This window comes from Pelecanus crispus, chromosome 3 (assembly GCF_030463565.1).
Source record: "Pelecanus crispus isolate bPelCri1 chromosome 3, bPelCri1.pri, whole genome shotgun sequence".
NCBI lineage: Eukaryota > Metazoa > Chordata > Aves > Pelecaniformes > Pelecanidae > Pelecanus > Pelecanus crispus.
In genome coordinates, this window is record NC_134645.1 from 70,367,164 (window position 1) to 70,384,155 (window position 16,992).

General features: G+C 41.4%; 1 protein-coding gene across 1 annotated transcript in view; it reads left to right on the forward strand.

The window, feature by feature from the left end:
• Nucleotides 1-16,992, forward strand: part of ARHGAP18 (Rho GTPase activating protein 18) — a 69,632-nt gene that overhangs the window by 32,801 nt on the left and 19,839 nt on the right. The window contains exons 4-7 of the mRNA XM_075707171.1: nt 1,187-1,259; nt 7,301-7,470; nt 12,828-12,993; nt 15,672-15,763. Of these exons, the coding sequence (XP_075563286.1) occupies nt 1,187-1,259; nt 7,301-7,470; nt 12,828-12,993; nt 15,672-15,763 (501 nt within the window). The remainder of the gene's footprint in view (nt 1-1,186; nt 1,260-7,300; nt 7,471-12,827; nt 12,994-15,671; nt 15,764-16,992) is intronic.

A 16,992-nucleotide genomic window follows, 5' to 3' on the forward strand; every position in this document is an offset into this window, starting at 1 on the left:
AGAAAGCTTTCTATGTAACAAAAGAGGACTGAAGCCATCTGCAGCTGTATGAAGTCATTCCAGTTTAATAATAACCTCCGAAAATCCTGTAACCTCCCTTCACCTGGAGGAAAGCAGGAGGAAAGGTAAAACAATGGTGGTGTTTTGCATCAATGCAACAATTGTGTTGATGTTTCTACTAAATTTCCTGCCATATTCCCAAAGAGAAGCTAGACTTTCGTACCTTGACAGCTTCCCAGTCTGCTTCTACTGCTCTGTGAAACAGTAATAATTTTCTGGGCAGTCATGCTATCTTCTTCCACCTCTCAAGATCCCTGATTTTAAGAAAAAGTAAATATACGGATTTGTGTTGGTAGGAGAAATCTTTAAAACTTGAATTTATTTTGTCCGTAACTATGGAGTTATACAGTGCTTGAGTAAAATACAACTGAAAATCCAGAGTGCTAAACACTCATTGTTGATTGGAGTTGTCAAAAAGATAATAAAAATAATACATGGGTAAAACTGTATATGGGTATATGTATACTCATATATATACATATATATAGGTATAGATTTTCTACAAGTTCTGAAATACTTTTTTCTATAGTAGGTGTCATCCAGTTCATGGAATGTGACAAACCTTGAGACTGGGTAGTGCAGCACTGTAGAAAGGAGAAGATGGTTCAAATCCTTTCCTGTTTTATTGTCTCTTCGAAGTGTCCTAGTTTTGCTTTTGGGAATCTAAGCTGTTAAGCACAGATATTGATGTCAGGCTGCCCTGCAAAAGGGATGGGATTGTTCTGTAGGGGAGGCAACCATGTAAGATTTTGCAAGAGGAAGGAATTTGGACTGTCAGTCAAAATGTCTTCTCCAGATTCCCTTTCCATATCCTTTCCAGTGCAAACTATGGCTTCAGGTCAAAGACTGCATTTTCTTACTCTTTGCAAGTCTGGAAAATTAAATCTTATACTCATTTAGCCTTTTAGGAAGAGGAGGAATGGACTTAATTACTTCTTTTTTAATTACCTAGATGTCAGATCCCCTTAGAGTTTGGCAAAGGGCTTTTTACTGAACCATACAGGTGTGCTTCTGCATACCCCTGGATTGCAGGAGTATGAGTTTTAATCCTGCACAGAGTCAAAGGAGTTTCTACAACCATGCATTTGGTTTTTATAGGCATGCATATTTATTGTTACTTTCTTAGATCTGTGATGGAAGTGAACCCTCAACTGTGAGAACAAGTGAAAACAAAAATGAAATGCAAGGTGGAACAAAAGGTAATGCCAAACAACTCTCTTCTTCTTTTTTTTTTTTTTTTTCCTTTTTGTTAGTGGCCTTTCGACTACACAAGCTACTACATAAGTCCATATTTCAAGTAACTTTTCAGCAAAAGAAAATTAGATTCTTAGGTGAAACCTGTTCTGGCCTGCATTGTCGTGGTGTAAAATTTTTAAGTGTGGCTATAGGTAGTGTCCTTTGAGCCATCTGGGAAATGTTGTTTGACCAGTGATCATCTTATAATCGAGTCATCTGGGAGAAGTCTCCTCCCATAGCTTATGCTTAGGTCTTTCCTGATCCTTAATTTATCCCTTCTGGTTTATCTCTGCTGTACAGCAAAGGAAATGAAGCACTATACATAAGCTCATCAGCGTATAACAGAGAACAAAACCAAATGGACTATAAACATCCCAAAAAAGTGAGAACTGGCTATATATCTGCAGCTCAAAATGAAAGAGAAACAGGAATAGAAGAAAAAAGTGGTTTACCTTCTGTTGTGGTTTAGCCCCAGTCGGCAGCCAAGCACCACATAGCCGCTTGCTCTGCCCCCGCACTGAGATGGGGGAGAGAATTGGAAGAGCAAAAGTAAGAAAACTCATGGGTTGAGATAAGAACAGATTAATAATAGAAATTTAATAATAATAACAGTAATAATAATAATAAAATATAATGAAAAGGGGAACAACGAGAGAGAGAAAGAAACAAAACCCAAGAAAAACAAGTGATGCAACTGCTTACCACCCACTGACTGATATGCAGCCAGAACCCGAGCAGCGATCGCTGCCCCCCGGCCAAGTCCCCCCAGTTTGTATACTAAGCATGATGTCATATGGTGTGGAATAGCCCTTTGGCCAGTTTGGGTCAGCTGTCCTGGCTGTGCCCCCTCCCAGCTTCTTGTGCACCTGGCAGAGCATGGGAAGCTGAAAAGTCCTTGACTAGTTTAAACACTATTCTATATCAACATTATTCTCCTACTAAATCCAAAACACAGCACTATGCCAGCTACTAGGAAGAAAATTAGCTCTATCCCAGCTGAAACCAGGACACCTTTTTAAGGAAAATGGAAAGGAAATAGCATTCTGTGTGTGTAGGACTGGGTTATGTTCAACAGTGTGTGGTTACACAAGAGGAGTGTAGTACCTGTGGAAGACCCCTCCCTCTCACTGCCAGGTAGGACAGAGCATCATAGAAGTCCGTAGCTCATTCCATAGTTTCTGTTTTGAGAGTATGAATTTTGCAGAAAGCTTTGTTGAAGTCTTTCATCAGTTCTTCAGGCCCAATAATAAAAGGGTGGCTGCACTGCATCATCTTAAGTTTCTTTGAAGTAGGGGTTGCACCATGTCTGTTATACCACCATACCCATCACTGTAGAGATCAGGATATTAACTGGCAGCCGTTTAAGCTTTAAGATACTGCACTGCTATTCTGCATTTTTGTATGTTGGGGTTTTTTGGTTCTTCTGGGGGACTGGATAGCACACAGGTGTCACACTGAACCCTGTAGCCACTTAAATAGTCAGGCAAGCTACTGCAAGTTACTTTGTCTGTAATTAGACTTAGAAAACAGCAACAAACAATATAGGATCTGCATGGAAGTTGAAGTGGGAGAGATGAATATAAAACAGCCTTGAATGTCACCAAATCTGTGTGTTTCCAGAAGTGCTGTTAATCCTTCCCTCCCTCCTCTCAGCAAACCTTACTCCAGTAAGAACAGTGAAAAAATTGGGAGGATTGCCAGACTGCTGGTTCAGCACAAGGGAAGGAAGAGATGCCTGGTGCTTGTGTCAATAAACTGCACTGTCGGATTCAGAGCTGGAAAATTACCAAGCAGTTATTACAGAGTTTTTATCACATCTGGTTCTTTTTTTCCAGTGGCCCTGATGAACCCTTCAGAAATGGGAACTTCTGAAAGGCAAATCCCATATGCTAGCTCTCCTCAGCACAGATTGCAATGTGGATGGCAAATGCAGCCTGCTTACATCCTGATACACTTCTGCTCTTGTCAACGTGCTAAATTGGGCTCTGGAGCAGGAAGAAAAAATCAGTTCAATTTGCAGGCAAACCATGCAAGTTCAGTGGTGTTAAAAGCACCACACCTGTTTCAGTGCTGTGCTATGATCTCTCCTCCAGAATGATGAGCAAATTAGTGTTAGACAAACAGTGAATGAATTTAAGGCGAAACGTAAACAATGCCTGAGATTTCAGAGATACTAAATGTTTATGAAGTCAAAATCCAAAGACTATTTTAAAATGGAAACCCCCTTTGACAGAGAAGTAGTACCAGTTTTACCTGAAAAATATGCATATCGTCTCAGACATTATAAAAAAAATCAAAAGCTTAAATTGAGATGTCTTAAAACTGTTAGTGAATGACTCTGGCTTTTCTCCAGAGGTGATGACTCTGTTCCTAACTTTGTATTTGAGTGCTGCATTCCCAAGTGCTTCTGCCATACTGAAGATGATAATGGTTTGCCCTTAGAGCATACATGGGCTGTGTGAACCTGTGCTCACTCCTCCTTTCTTGCCAGTCCAACACACCTTGTTTCTTGCCTAAACAACGTAAGCAAACTCAGGGAATAATATAAAACCATTACATTTTTATTCTTTTCTGCCTGATCCTGCTCAAACAGAACCATTTAATGAGTTCTTAATGAGTCTTTTATTGGTAGATGCATATTTGAGGTTTTTTGGAAGGACCCTCACTTACTGGCTTTAAGTGCCTCTTGTTTCATGTAGGTACAGAACATGTCTACAGGAAATGAAAAGAAAATCCAGAATCATGTATTAAGCTGTCAAAAGACATTATCATATTAACAATCCATAACACTCACTAAAGTCCTGCAAAGCTAGCAGTATGTTCAACAGCTATGAAAGAAAAAAAGTAATTCTCGTTGGATGCCTGTGAAAAGGAGTAAATGACTGTGTTGGTTGAGACATCTCAAGAAATAAAAAGGAAGGAATAAAGCAGATGAAAAGTTAAATACTTGTTAGCTTAAATAGGGGAGCAGCAAAAGTCAGTTTACTGTGGGACTGCAGTTGCCCTTCTGAACACACCGGATTAGCTGCAAGGGAAGAATGTTAGATAAAACCTCTATGTAAGGGCAACCTCAAAGCATAATGATCTGGCAAATGGATAAAAGAATTGCATGTACTCTGTGTAACATGAGGGAAAAGAGCTGTAACGTTTGCTTCTTGATAGGGAAAAGACTGAAATGTGGTTGTATTTTTAATTAAAGAGTTTGCTTCTGCTTTTATTTTACATGATAAATAAGGGATCTATGGGTGGAGTGATAAAGTGTTAGTGAAAAGATTACAAAGTTTTTTATTTTCTATTTAAAATCATCTATGAATTAGCATTTTAGAGAAATGCTTTGTCAGTTAAAAAAAAAAAAAATCAGCCGTTCTACCTTTCCAATTATAAATTAAGATCTATCAGCATAGCTCCACTGGGGTATACTCTAGATTCTCTAGCAAAACTAGGAAGTAGCAAGGTTAACACTTCTGAGATTTCCATGTCCTATTAAAAAGAAACCCAAAATATAATCCACACCCCACTCGTGAATAATTCCCATCATTTTATGTGATCTTTAAATAGCACTGTGAACCAAGGAAAGGGTATGTGACTAATGTAAAATACGGTTTCCGTATCTTTATAGATAATATTTACATTTTTCTGTGTAACGCTTATATTTCTGTCATGAAATATTGCATGCAGTAGACATGTTGGCAGAACACCAAAGCTGCTTCCTCTTACAGCTGCTTCCTAGTTAATGAATGCACAACAATAGGAGCAAGGCTATGCAACCAAGAAACTCTCCACAACAGCAGCATTTCCAGACTTTTAAAATGTGCACACCATTACCAAGACATCTGCTTTACACGGCACTTTCGTATGACCAGAGGACTGAAATAGGAGCTACTTCTTTATTGTTTGTTAACATCAGATCCCTCCCAGGCGAGTAGGAAGTATGTAGGTCACGTATAGGCCACATTAGCATGACAAAAGTCTTGCTGGGATGGGGAACTGTTTTCCTTTAGTTCGGATGCATTAAATAGTTTACATGATGTATACAGATATACACACAGGGAGGCCGAAGATAGAAGCCAGGGATGAATTTGACCTTGGATATGTTTGGTTACTGAGGTTTCATATATCTCTTTACCAAAAGGAGCAGCTCTATTTTCAGGATCAGCTTAATCTTTAGGATATGCCCCAGGCATCTTTTGGGGTCTATGGAGAGTGAGCAGAAGCCACTCTGGAAAAAACAAATGGTAACACACACAACAGGCAAAATTTGGAAATGTTTTATTCTACTCCTCACAGCATTGCTTGGTTTTAAGTAGAGTCAAAGTGTTAACTCAAATCCACCTTCTCTCTCTGGAAGTGTCCCACCTCTAGATCAATTACATTGTCGTGGGAGTGGTTGCATAAAGCACTGTGCCCTACCAGAGAGTGGCTGTGGTGGCTGCAGCCATTTGCCTATCAGGTTCCCTGAGTTTGGCCCCATCAGACTGAGGTCATTTTCAGGACTCAGTATTAAAAAATATCAGAAGCTAGTCTTGTTTTGTGTATAGTCTTTCAATTACATACGATTCAGAAAAATTTTCGAGTTGGTGTAATTTTCTTTTTTTAAACTTGATGCTTCGTATGTTGTTTGGTTTGTGTGCTTGCAGCTCAGCTCTTTCGCAGACCACTGAAAGTATCAGCGTAGAGCAGCACTTTCCTGGCGCCTTCTCCCTTAATCAGCCTATCTGCAACCTTTCCCCTGCTTCAAGGTCAAATGTTGCTGTAGCTGTAACTTTTTTTCTGGGAATTTTTTTCTGGTTTGGCTTAGCACAGTTACTCCAGGCCACAGAAAAATTTCCGACGGTGGTGTAAAGAAATGAATCTGTTATGTTATACAATACTCATATACCAAAGCATGTGCACTGCTCATGGTTCACCTCCTCAACTCATGTCTGTTTCCATCCCACTTTTCCTGCACTTGGAGTATGTTAGCTTTGAACAGGCTGCAGTCTCCTGTGCCTCTGAGCCAGTGGCAGAATCACGGTCCCATTGAAATGAGCAGGATTGATTTGTTTATATTTGTGCTGGTTTTAAGAAGTCTGAATTTCATCACAAATACTTGCAAGGTATTTGTAATGTCTTGTACAAGGAACCTAGTCCTGGATGTATCCTTTAAGAAGTACCACATCACGAGAGAGATGGTGGAGAGATCAGAATCTTTCTCTGACTAAATTGTCTTTGATGCTTTGCCTTAAATAGTGTTATTTGCAATATAATTTTCCTCTTGCTTCTTTCATGATATATTTTAACTTCAGACTGAAAAGCAATGGTTGATTTACTATGAAATTAGACTTTTTCTAAAAGCAGAACTGCCTGTCCCTTTTTTTCCTTCTGTTCGTTTTTCCTAAATTTGTCTAGTGTTTGATTCCTTTAAGGAACAAAGAAAGAGAAGTAAGGCCATTGTTGCATACTTAGTCCTTCCCTGTATCATGGAAACGTGCAAACAGTTTTGAGGAATCTAGACTCTTCAGGCTGAGGTGAGGACAGGGATGTTGGGACAAAGACATGATCTGTGTACTGCCTGTTATTCCCAGATGTTAATGCTTTGGGTCATAGAGGAAACATTCCCTTTTGCTTTTGAAATTTTAACAGCAGAAAGAATTGCTGATTTGGTTACAGGATGTTACAGCCTGTGAGGCTGGAAAGTGTTTGATGGCAAGAAACTTCTGATGCCAAAGCTGATTGGCTCTGGAAGATTCTGGGAGTCTGCTGTTTGTTTGAGGTGGATTGCTTTATCGTTTCATAATAGATAAATAGGAGAAAACCTCATGCCTTGGCAGAATTATTCAAGAAAAACTATAAAAGATGACCCTTGTAAGAAGCTAAATTTTCAACTGACATAAAAAATTTGCAGCCAGAAAGTCCATTCCTTCCACACTATTAACGTCTACTTGGTTTTAAACTTACTCTCATGCACTGAGTGATACTCAGTTGTGCTGCTGTTGATTATAATTTTTTTCTACTCTGTTTTCAGGTCCGAAGTTCAGTCTTGGAACTGATGAGCAGAAGAGTACACTTGAAGAGATGCTGTTTTCGGACACTGACATCAATTTGGAGATATCGTTTGCAGAACAGGCAGCTAATCTCAAAGACAGCTCAGTAGGCAAAATGTGCAAGGGTGGAGGGGGTGACACTCTTCTCCCGGTGGGTGATTCCTATTTATTGCTCTCATTCCTTGTTTTTACTAGTGGTACAGTGGTACTATTTGGATGATATTTATCTGATAGTGGGCAAATTAGATTTAGAACAGTGTTGTCGGATCCAGCTTCATGGAGATAGACCTTCTCAAGATAACTCATTTTTGGGAATAGTATTCTCAATAACATGGAAGTAACTACTTTTATGCCTATTTATGTCATTGTCTGTCTGGCAAAATGCACTCTATGTGTAAGCAGTAACAGACTGGTAATATTAACCTGGAGTAGTGGCTTAGTGGTAGTTGTACACAAACTCCTTACTTCATTTGTTTACAGCCCCTTTTCCTGTTATCTGAGGTGAGATGCTTTACCTCTGTAATAAAAAATCTCTGTTGTCATTTAAAAAGAGTTGGTGGATGCCTGTAGAAACCTTGTGCAGTTATCCAATGCAGACAGGTGAGGGATGAGAATGAAGAACAGAATGGTCTACAGAAGTCTAAAGTGAAATGGCAGGAAATGAAGGATTAGTTTGTGCTCAGTTTTACTTTCCAACTCTTAATAAAAAAAGGCTCATTCTGAATTAATCCAAATAAATACAGAAGAAGATCCTCCAAGGCATTTTTTTGTTGGTCCTCAGGCATCTCTTTGAGGATCTCTCTACCTAACAGTTCATGAATATGCAGTTATGTATGACCTATAAACTAGTGACTGGTGTGAAAAATGTCTTTTTTTTTTTCCTAACAGTGTATGCAAACATGTCTGAGTAAACATAGTGTCTGAAGTAATAATGTTTCACAGTTCTTCAAACACTTAATTTAGATAAGGACATATGCAGTTCTTCAAAGAGTAATTACCCCATGTATCCTAGTTTAAACATTATAATCCGGACACTAATGGATATTTAGAAATTGATTCTAAAGTGTTTGAGTCATGTTTCTCTAATGCAGCCTATAACAAGGAAACGATAGCTGTACTCTAACTTACTTCTGTATATATGTGTATATATATGCATAATACGTACTTTAGCTATACTTTTAGCTAGGCTTATGAAGGATTGCTCAAAGACATGGCTATGGGATTTCTTCAGTGATGAAAGGAGTGGCAAAATTATAGGAAAAGGAAGGAATTTACCTATTTAAATCTACAATTTGTATTTGTTGCACCTTCGTCATTGGCAGCTATTTTTAAACATACATGTTTGTGCAAGTCAATGAAATCTCAAGGTGGGAAACTGACTATATATCTACAATTTGTAAATTATCTTTATGTTTTGGTATGTGCCCTTGTAGTCATGTACCATAACCACCAATTCATCTGTGCTATCACTGGGTTTGTACAGGATGAGAAAATAATTCTGGAGTATTATATATCTTTCCAAATGGAAGAAAGTCTTGTCAGCCTTCCTGCTTTCAGTCATGCACACTGCTAATGTCAGGTACAGGCAAGAGTCTTACTTAGAAGCCTGCTGGTGAGAGATTGAGTTAAAAAGCTCTGTGAGCAGGGAAGTCCCCCTCCTTTGCCCTTTCGGCTCAATTCCTTATATTGGTCTCTGACTGCAGCTTCTGAGCATTTAGTGCAGTAGAAATGAGCCATAATTAAGGATCCCCCTTTCCTAAGAAGGGAACCCCTTTATTATTATTTATAAGTCAGTCAAATATGTTCTTTTGTGTGCGTAAGTGCAGAGGGATTTCTGTCCCAATTGTACATGCATAGGATTGTTCATGGACAGCCATTTCCACCACTATAAATTGCAGAAGGATGCAGAAGGTAGTTGTGGTGGGTGGTTACAAGCAAGACAAAGCCAGACTCTTTTTGGAGGTGCACAGCGAAAGGACAAGAGGCAATGGTCACAAGTGACGACAGGGGAAATTCTGTTTTGTAAAGAAAAAAAGTTCCCATGAGACGATTAAACACTGGAACGGGTGTCCACAGAGGTTATTGAGAGTTTCAAAATTCAGTTGGACAACGCAGCAAGCAACCTGATCAGACTTTGAATTTAGCCTTGCTTTGAGCAGGCATTTGAATTAGATGACCTAAACTACATGTGAAGGGGGAGGGGGAACATACCAGGCTTGCCTGTGGCAAGCTGTGGGATGGTACACGATGGTTAGGGGGATGGGGTGCTACTATGAGCCCTCAACCTGTTGCCCAGAGGCATGATGGGGATGCTGCAGCACAGTTGAAGTCTTGTGAAGATGAGCTGGGGGCTCCTGAGATAGTAGGAGCTCACAAGGAAACCTTTGTGAAACATCCCAAGGAAAACAAGGGATGTTCCACTAAGAAGGCGACACAGCCAACAGCCCAGATGAAATGCCTCTACATGAACTCACACAGCATGGGCAACAAACAGGAGGAGTTGGAAGCTGCTGTGCTACTAGGAAGCTATGACCTGATTGCCATAACCGAAACTTGGTGGGACGAATCCCATGGCTGGAATGTGGCTCTCGATGGCTACAGGCTGTTCAGAAGGGACAGGCGAGGAAGGAGGGGCGGAGGCGTTGCCCTCTACGTAAAGAAATCAGTACAGTGTGAAGAGCTGTCCCTGAAGAATAGCCACGAGCAGGTCGAAAGCTTATGGGTAAGAATCAGAGACAGAGGCAACAAAGGGAACCTTGTGGTTGGTGTCTACTACAGGCCGCCTGATCAAGGGGAGCCTGCTGATGAAGCCTTCTTCCTCCAGCTCCGGGAGACTTCGCGCTTGCAGACTCTTGTCCTGCTGGGGTACTTGAACTACCCCAACATTTGGTGGAAAAGCAACATGGCGAGCTGTAGGCAATCCAGGAGATTCCTGGAATACATAGACAGCAACTTCCTAAGCCAGGTAATAGACACACCTACCCGAGGGGACACAATACTGGACCTGATGGTCACCAATGCAAGTGAGCTCATTGGTGATGTCAAGACTGGAGGCAGCCTGGGCTGCAGTGATCACGTGTTGGTGGAGTTCACGCTCCTGAGGGACATGGGAAAAGCAAGCAGTACAGTCAGGACCCTAAATTTTAGGAAAGCAAACTTCCAGCTCTTCAAGGAGTTAGTCAGAAGGACCCCCTGGGAGACAGTCCTCAGGGACAGGGGAACGGAACAGAGTTGGCAGATCTTTAAGGACACCTTCCATAGAGCGCAAGAGCTCTCAGTCCCCAAGTGTAAGAAATCAGGCAGGGAAGGGAAAAGACCAGCATGGCTGAGTCAAGACATGCTGGTCAAACTAAAGAGTAAGAGGGAACTGCACAGGCAGTGGAAGCAGGGACAGGTGTCCTGGGAAGAGTACAGGGAAGCTGCCCGGTTGTGTAGGGAGGGGGTCAGGAAGGCCAAGGCGTGGCTCAACTGAATTTGGCAAGGGATGTAAAGAATAACAAGAAGGGCTTCTACAGGTATGTCAACCAGAAAAGGAAGGTTAAAGAAAGCATACCCCCCCCGGTGAACAAGAATGGCGACCTAGTATCAACAGATGAGGAGAAGGCTGAGGTACTCAACAACTTCTTTGCCTTGGTCTTCACCGGCAACTTCTCTCCTCACCCCTCCTGAATCGATGGACCAAAAGATGGGGACCAGGGGGGTAAAGCCCCTCCCACTGTAAGGGAAGATCAGGTTTGATACCACCTGAAGAACCTCAATGTACACAAGTCTATGGGACCAGATGAGATGCACCCCAGAGTCCTGAGGGAATTGGCTGATGTATTTGCCAAGCCACTCTCCAGGACATTTGAAAAGTCATGGCAGTCAGGGGAAGTCCCTGCTGACTGGAAAAAGGGGAATGTTGTGCCCATTTTTAAAAAGGGAAGAAAGGAGGACCCTGGGAACTGCTGACCTGTCAGCCTCACCTCTGTGCCTGGGAAGATCATGGAACAGATCCTCCTAGAAGCTATGCCCAAGCCCATGGAAGACAGGGAGGTGATTCGAGACAGCCAGCACAGCATCACCAAGGGCAAGTCCTGCCTGACCAACCTAGTGGCCTTCTATGAAGGAGTGACTGCATCCATGGACAAAGGAAAAGCAATGGATGTCATCTACTTGGACTTCTGTAAAGCCTTCGACACAGTCCCCCACAACATCCTTCTCTCTAAATGGGGGAGATATGGGTTTGATGGGTGGACTGTTTGATGGATAAGGAATTGGCTGGATGGTCGCATCCAGAGGGTAGTGGTCAATGGCTCAATGTCCACATGGAGACCGGTGACAAGTGGAGTCCCTCAGGGGTCCGTACTGGGACCAGTGCTGTTTAACATCTTCATCAATGACATAGACGGGATCGAGTGCACCCTCAGTAAGTTTGCAGATGACACCAAGCTGAGTGGTGCGGTTGACACACCAGGAGGACAAGATGTCATCCAGAGGGACCTGAACAAGCTGGAGAGGTGGGCCTGTGTGAACCTCATGAGGTTCAACAAGGCCAAGTGCAAGGTCCTGCACCTGGGACGGGGCAACCCCCAATATCAATACGGGCTGGGGGATGAAGGGATTGAGAGCAGCCCTGCGGAGAAGGACTTGGGGGTACTGGTGGATGAAAAGCTGGACATGAGCCAACAATGTGTGCTTGCAGCCCAGAAAGCCAACCGAATCCTGGGCTGCATCAAAAGAAGCGTGGCCAGCAGGTCGAGGGAGGTGATTCTGCCCCTCTCCTCTGCTCTGGTGAGACCTCACCTGGAGTACTGCGTCCAGCTCTGGGGCCCTCAGCACAAGAAGGACATGGACCTGTTGGAGTGGGTCCAGAAGAGGGCCACCAAAATGATCCGAGGGCTGGAGCACCTCTCCTATGAGGCCAGGCTGAGAGAGTTGGGGTTGTTCAGCCTGGAGAAGAGAAGGCTGCAAGGAGACCTTATTGTGGCCTTTCAGGACTTAAAGGGGGCCTATAGGAAGGATGAGGGCCATCTTTTTAGCAAGGCCTGTTGTGACAGGACAAGGAATAATGGATTTAAACTAAAGAAGAATAGATTTAGACTAGACATAAGAAAGAAATTTTTTACAATGAGGGTGGTGAAGCACTGGAACAGGTTGCCCAGAGAGGTGGTAGAGGCCCCATCCTGGCAACCTTCAAGGTCAGGTTGGACGGGGCTCTGAGCAACCTGATCCAGTTAAAGCTGTCCCTGCTCACTGCAGGGGGGTTGGGCTAGATGACCTCTAAAGGTCCCTTCCAACCCAAAGCATTCTATGATTCTATGACCTCCAGAAGTCACTAGTAACCTAATTCCTCCTATGGTTTTGAGATCATCTGCTTTTCAACCTATTTGGGGGATTCTCCCATGATTTAGTCAGTAACAGCAGGCTTCATGATGAAAGGTTGTGCCCTGAAGGAAGCCCAGTCTTCAAGCTAAGTAATTTGTTATGACTTGGATTATTCACTCTGCTGCAAATCTCTGCTTTTAGAATTTCAGGCTGCCGAAGGACAAAACAGGTACCACAAAGATTGGTGACCTGGCCCCTCAGGACATGAAGAAAGTCTATTCTTTAGCACTGATTGAATTAACTGCTCTCTATGACATACTTGGGACAGAATTCAAGCAGCAGAAAGCTGTCAAAATCAAAACCAAAGGTGAGTTGGCGTTTCATATTCTGAACCAAATGGGTCAGTTTTAATCCAATAAAACAAATGTGTCCAGTTCTTTATGATTTACCAGCAGAAAATGTATATTCATATATAAATAGTAACATAAGTCCTGAGCAGCATTTAATTATACGCCTTAACTCAAAGCACACTTTAAGCAAGTTCATGCACATAGCCACTCCAGTCTACGGGGACTCTGCTCTCTGTCTAAAGTTAAAAGTCAGGTCAGTCACTGAGCAGGTAAACCAAGGAGTGACGAAGGGGAACTGTCTTAGTAGCGTGCTGTGCAGGAAGAATTGCTTCACAGAAGTTTGTATGTGCTGATATATTCCCTGGGAGGGCATGTGTATGTGCTCTTTGTGGTATTCTTTTCCTGCTTTCCTGTGTGACTTCAACCTGACTTTTTTGCTTTCATTGCCCTCAGCTGGAGATGATGGGAGCCTTTGTGACCTGCTTTCCTCTTCTGTCTGGTACAAACTTTCCTGTGTCACACAGGCCTTGCCCATCCCATATTTACTCAGGCCATAATGCAGTTTTTATGCTGAATGGCATCATATTAAGTGGAAGATTTGGGCTGTTGCAGAGGATGTTGAGACAGCTGCAGCACATCATTTTGCTCTGCAAGCCATTGGAGCATATGTATAATCACAGTGCTTTTCTTGGGAACATAGGACACATGGAAACCAATTTCAAGATGCTAGAGGTTTTCAGTGCTTTGTTTTCTGTATTTGTGGCTTCTGCTAAATGCTTTACAAGAGCTTGAAATGTGTTCCCAGTTAATCACAAGCCTGCTTTGGCCAAAACCCTGTTGTCAAGGTTCAGTGAATGTGACAGTGCAATAGCTCACTTTAAATAGTAGAAAGCAACAGAGAAGGTTGAGAGATATATACAGCAAGGTACAATAGATTCTTCAGAATATGCTCTTCGCTTTACAGTAGTAGAAAATAACTTCTTAAATGCAAAAGGCATACACAGAAACATCTATAAGACCTTGATCCCTTAAATGCATTTTCTTCTTGCAGAGGTGCTTGTGCTTTCCCCAATAGAGAAAAAACACCTTCTTCTCTTCTACTTTGGGTATTAGTTTTAATTGATTCTTCTTACCAAATTTATTGTTAATTGAATTTCTCTTGTAGCATTACTATGTGAATGACAGGCAGTCATACAAAACATTGAATTGATTAAAACCCCTGTTTTTCCCCAGGTTAAAAAAGATGGGCTAGATTCATGGAAATGTTTAGGAAATAGACAATGACATGTCACCCTTCCTGCCAAACAAATCTGCTTTTGCAATGTAATGCCTTCAGTGCCTTGTTGCTCTGCCTGACCCTCACCTCTTCACTCTGAAGTGTTGTTTGGCCTATTGATTCATACAATGGTGGATCTATTGGCTGTTCCCCTTTGTGCTTGAGTACCTAAAGATGAGACGATGAAAACATAATTCTTCTGTGGAATGTTGTGCTGTGCCCAGCCCTGCCTTTCTGTTGACCTCCTACAGTTTGTTTCTTCAACTTCATCTCAGTAGAAACTTTTATTATTGACAAGATCTTCAAGATGATAAAACTATGGGGTATGGATATTGAGTGTATGTATAAGTCTCTACATATTTTATAGGTAGACTTTTTGTGCTGATAGAGATACAAGAACGCCACGATTTGGCACTTAAACTGATGTTTCTTTGACGTATATTGCATTCCCTCAAGGGCTGACACCTTTTTAGTAGTTACAGCTGTTGTGTGCTCAATATTGGCATGGCATCATACCAAGCAGGAGTATTTAGCTACATGTAGTGTTATGTGCTCTTTCAGAAAAATTGCACATACAGCAATTATTAGTACTTCTGACAGAGAAGTTCTATGTCAGCAAACTTGGGGTTAGTAGTTACTAGTGTAGCTCTCTTTTAATGGTCATTCACTTCTATTCAGCTGGGCCATAAACACATGGGAGTCCCATTTACTTGAAGACTAAGGCTAGTTTTGCATTAGGGCTAGATTAACTGAGGCTAGATTCCATTTTTTTAAAATTTGCATTGTAAAGATTGTAAAGATAATTTTCTAACCCAGGCTTAACTGTACTTTTGCTTTTATTTAAAAAAAAAAAAGGCAAAACACCTTTGACAAGATGGTGATCTTGCTATCCTGCTGGTGCTGTATAATGCAAAAGCACAAGGGTTGAAAAACTCTTCTTTCAAAACCCTCATAGAGAGAAGTGTGCAGAGTAACTCTAGGTGATAATTACATCTGTCTCACTCTAGTAGCCAAATTTCTGGATATTTTACTCATGTCATTTGCATCTTAACTTTAATAACTTGCATTGAGCAATGAAGACCTGCATTGCAGGGTCATCATCACACCCATTCTGCAAACCAGAACCATGCAGATGGTTCATTTATGCAGTTTGCTTCACTGTACTGCAGAGTATGTGGATGGCAATTTGAAGTCAAAACAGAAGACTTCTGATTTACAGTTGAAGGAAGAGATGAATGAACCCTTTTAGCCAGAATGCTTTGTGTAATAACTTGATTGACGAAGACATTAAAACACCTTGAACAAAAGGTTAATAGCTCTGAATAGGCTTATTGCTTCACAAGTGTGGTTTATGCCATTATCACATGTATTGAAACAGATGTGGGTAATATCTCAAGTTTCTTTTGCTGTATTCTTCAGACTCGGGCTTGTTTGGTGTCCCACTGTCAGTTTTACTGGAACAGGATCAGAAGAAGGTGCCAGGAACCAAGATACCACTGATTTTTCAAAAGGTAAATAGGCATGAACAAGTCAACTTGTTACATACCTGCAAATGACAAACAAATAACATTTTTGTCCTGGATTTATTTGTTCCCTGTAGCAAAGTTTTCAGTATATTACTCTAATCAGTCAAAGTTATTGTGACTTTTATGTGCAGCTTTACTTATTAATTCAGTAAATGTGATACTTTGCTTCATATCAGACGTATTTTGAGTTAAAGGAATAAAGTTCGTTTTTTGTTACAACTGGTCTCCATGACTTAGGCAACTTTGCTAACAAGTCTGTGAAAACTGACAATCAGTGTAAGAACCCACTGCAGCCAAATTCCATTTTATAACGTTGGTGTAACTTTCATCATCAGTAGGGCTGCCCTTTATTATTTCACAGCAAATACTTGAAATTCCGTAGAAATTCTCAATCCCTGGCCCACAGGCTGAACCTGCCTTTCTAGGAAGTGGTTTTTTCCTTTCAGAAGTGATTTGGGCCACGAGGCAGGTAGCTAAGGAGTGTGCATCAGTCTGGATAACTGCCTCTGGTGGTGGCAGCTGCCCTTTTCCAGAAGATTTGTTGCTTTAGTATGTGGGGGGATGCTTTGGCCCGTATCATGTCATGGTAATGGGGAAGATAATAGGAAAGATGATGGAGACCCTGGATTTACTGCCCATGCATAACAGGTCTCATTGCATGGAAGGGAGAGACCACAGTGTGTGGACCTGTCCTAACTGACAGAAAGTCAGTGCTCTGTCATCACTGTTTCAGTAGGTTTGGCGTCCTAGTTAAATTATTTTTCAAGAAACAGAAAACTGAAAGTAGTTTTGCATCACTCTCTCAAAACTATTGCTGTGTCATTCATGCCAGAAATTACTTCCTCAGGATCACAGAAATAAATTTCTGGGAAAGATGCTATCTAGAAAAAAAAGAAATCAAATGACAAAAAGTGATTGATTACTGTGCTATCCTAGCACCATAGTAAGCATAGTTCTTCAGGAAGAAAATTCTACATAAACTTTCCAGCTTATAGATGTGATTTGTTTTGCAAGGTGCAGGCATCATTTGGAATACAGTTTTTCTTTAAATAAGGATATGAAAATAAAAAGTTTCCCATTTCTTCTGCCTGTTCTCTACAGCATGTGCTTTCTAAGAATAGGGGATTTATATAAAGTGCAAGAAAGAACATTTTTGTGCATACTGCTTTTTAAATGTACCTTGGTTATCACTGAAATGAAACAAACCAAGCTAA